The sequence below is a fragment of the Leuciscus leuciscus genome (assembly GCF_965113295.1).
Source record: "Leuciscus leuciscus genome assembly, chromosome: 24".
NCBI lineage: Eukaryota > Metazoa > Chordata > Actinopteri > Cypriniformes > Leuciscidae > Leuciscus > Leuciscus leuciscus.
Window position 1 is genome coordinate 32,157,395 of NC_138723.1, and position 2,500 is coordinate 32,159,894.

General features: G+C 38.0%; 1 protein-coding gene across 1 annotated transcript in view; it reads right to left on the bottom strand.

Annotated features, from left to right (window-relative positions):
* The window catches only part of mpzl1l (myelin protein zero-like 1 like), a 19,370-nt gene that overhangs the window by 4,696 nt on the left and 12,174 nt on the right, over positions 1 to 2,500 (bottom strand). The window contains exon 4 of the mRNA XM_082158717.1: positions 2,297 to 2,426. Within this exon, the coding sequence (XP_082014843.1) occupies positions 2,297 to 2,426 (130 nt within the window). The remainder of the gene's footprint in view (positions 1 to 2,296; positions 2,427 to 2,500) is intronic.

Sequence of the window (2,500 nt, forward strand, 5' to 3'; positions counted from 1 at the left end):
CACACACACACACACACACACACACACACACACACACACACACACACACACACACATACACACACAGAGAAGGGATGACCGGCAGACAGGTTAATGACACACACACACACACACACACACACAACACCGCAGACATGTGACGTCTCGTATTTCACACACAAATCATGATTTTTGTCATATTAAATGAAGTTTGCATCATTATTTCTGTTTATTACCGTGAATCTGCTTCATAATGTTTCACACTAGGTATGTTTACATGCACTCATTTCCATCTAAACCGATGAATGCGACTTCTGATTCAGAATGTTCTGTTTACATGCATCCTAAAATGTTGCAATACGATTTGTATTCGTTTACACGTGCACTTCATTTATTCCGAACTAGCGATGATGTCACTGAGAGTAAAGTAAGGGATAATAAGAAATCAAACTGAGGGATGTACATCATCAGTACACATAAGTAAATAATTGGACACAAAATACTGATATCTGTTGAAATATTTCATTAACTCATTATAAACACAGTAGCAAGCAAGCGGCTCTTAGTCAAGACGACTGAACAAATAGCACTTATTACACGCTTTTAACCACATAAATACAAGATACATTGATCTGAGATGAAACATTACCTTTATATTATCATATAATCCACCGTAGTGTACAGCGTCCTAGCGAGAAGACGAACACAGCAACATATTACAGTGCTGAAGTCCTCTGATATCATTTTCAATTTCAGTACAGTCGATAAATATAACAGAGACGCAAGAGGGTGGCGATGTTACGACCTCGCGACTGACCAGTCAGAAGCAAGTATTCCAGAGAGCCGTGCAATAATTGTTTGATGACACATCTGAAACATTAAGGCTGATGTATAAGTCGAAAGATCTTTTAGTAAACATCAGTCTCCTCCACTGACCAGTTTGAAAGACATAAATAAACGTTTGCGTTCATAAGATGTAAATCAAATTAAAACATCTGCGACTATTTTTTTATCAGATAGTCGGATTCAAGCATTTCCATGCTTCATTGTTCCCTGTTGATGGGATTATTTCAGATCTACACATTCATGTCACTGAGATCCAGCCGAATCATGTTCACATGAAGCTTTTCAGTCCGACTGAACCGTCCATCATTTGAGTGCATGTAAATGTATCTATCGTGATCACTTTCACATCAATTAAACACATTTAACCACACAAATCTCCATAATGACTCATTGGATCCATATTACAATAATACAATTAGCCTATTTAAATCATTATAAATTCAAAACAGCACCACATACTACAATTTTTTTTTACATTAAAGAGAAATTGAAGAAAAATGTGTTTAATAATGTCACATAACACTTTACAGTACAATCCCATTAGTTAACATCAGTTAATGCATTAAAGTCCACCTGTAGTCAGTCATTTTATCTCTTAAAACTCATCTTTGATCACTAAAATGACATATTTAACAGTTTTTTCTCTAAAAAATGTTCTCTTGTCTTAAATGTCTTAAAACATCTATAATGTAACTCGACACCCTTGCCTTATTTAGTATGCGCGGTTCTATGATTATGCAAATTCACCCCGCCTCCACTCACTCACTCAGCTCAGAGATCCACTGGTTGACGATCACACGTTGATCTGATTGGTTACAAGGTAGTTTGTGACGTCAGAAACACCAGCGATTTCAAAGCGTGTGTTTGAGACTGTCTTTGGTTCACTGCAGTTTTAAGGAGGAAATACTCAGCAATGGTGTCGACTTATGAATTTACACATGGTTTGTCTTAAAGCGTATTAATAACACCACATAGACACATAAACTACATTAAACACTGGATCTTCACCACAGGGGGACTTTAAATGAAAATGAGTAATAAATTTGTGACGGTACTTATTCATCTTTGTCAACATTAGTAAAAATGTAAAAACATTACATCTGTTTATTGTTAGTTCATGTTAGCTGAGGTTCATTATATTATATATCAACAGAATAAAAATGTTTTTTGTTTTTTTACATTAACTGATGTTAACTCACCAATTTTTTTTTTTACAGTCCTCATATGATTTTAAATTTTTTTATGCAATGATGTGTGTGTGAAATACGAGTCGAGAGGTTAGTGAGGTTCATCTGATGCGGGTTAAACTCGAGGAGCGGTTCACCGGTCCGACACACACCGTTTGACTAGTATCTGGATTAGTGTCAAAACCTATCAGTCCTGACGTCATGCTCCATGCACACACACAGTTAACTGGTTAACCCATATGACCTACGACCCCAGTAGAAGCCTGTGTGATGAAGCCACATACCCTTCGTAGTCGTGAGTGTGCTCCTGCCGCCGGATGATGAGGTACGTGACCACAGAGATGATGATGATGCCGATCACGGCCCCGATCACACCACCCACGATCACTGCAGTGCTGGTGTGAGGAAGAGCCTCTGAACACACACAGAGGAACACCGTCACACACACACACAGAGGAACACCATCACACACACAGAGGAACACCGTC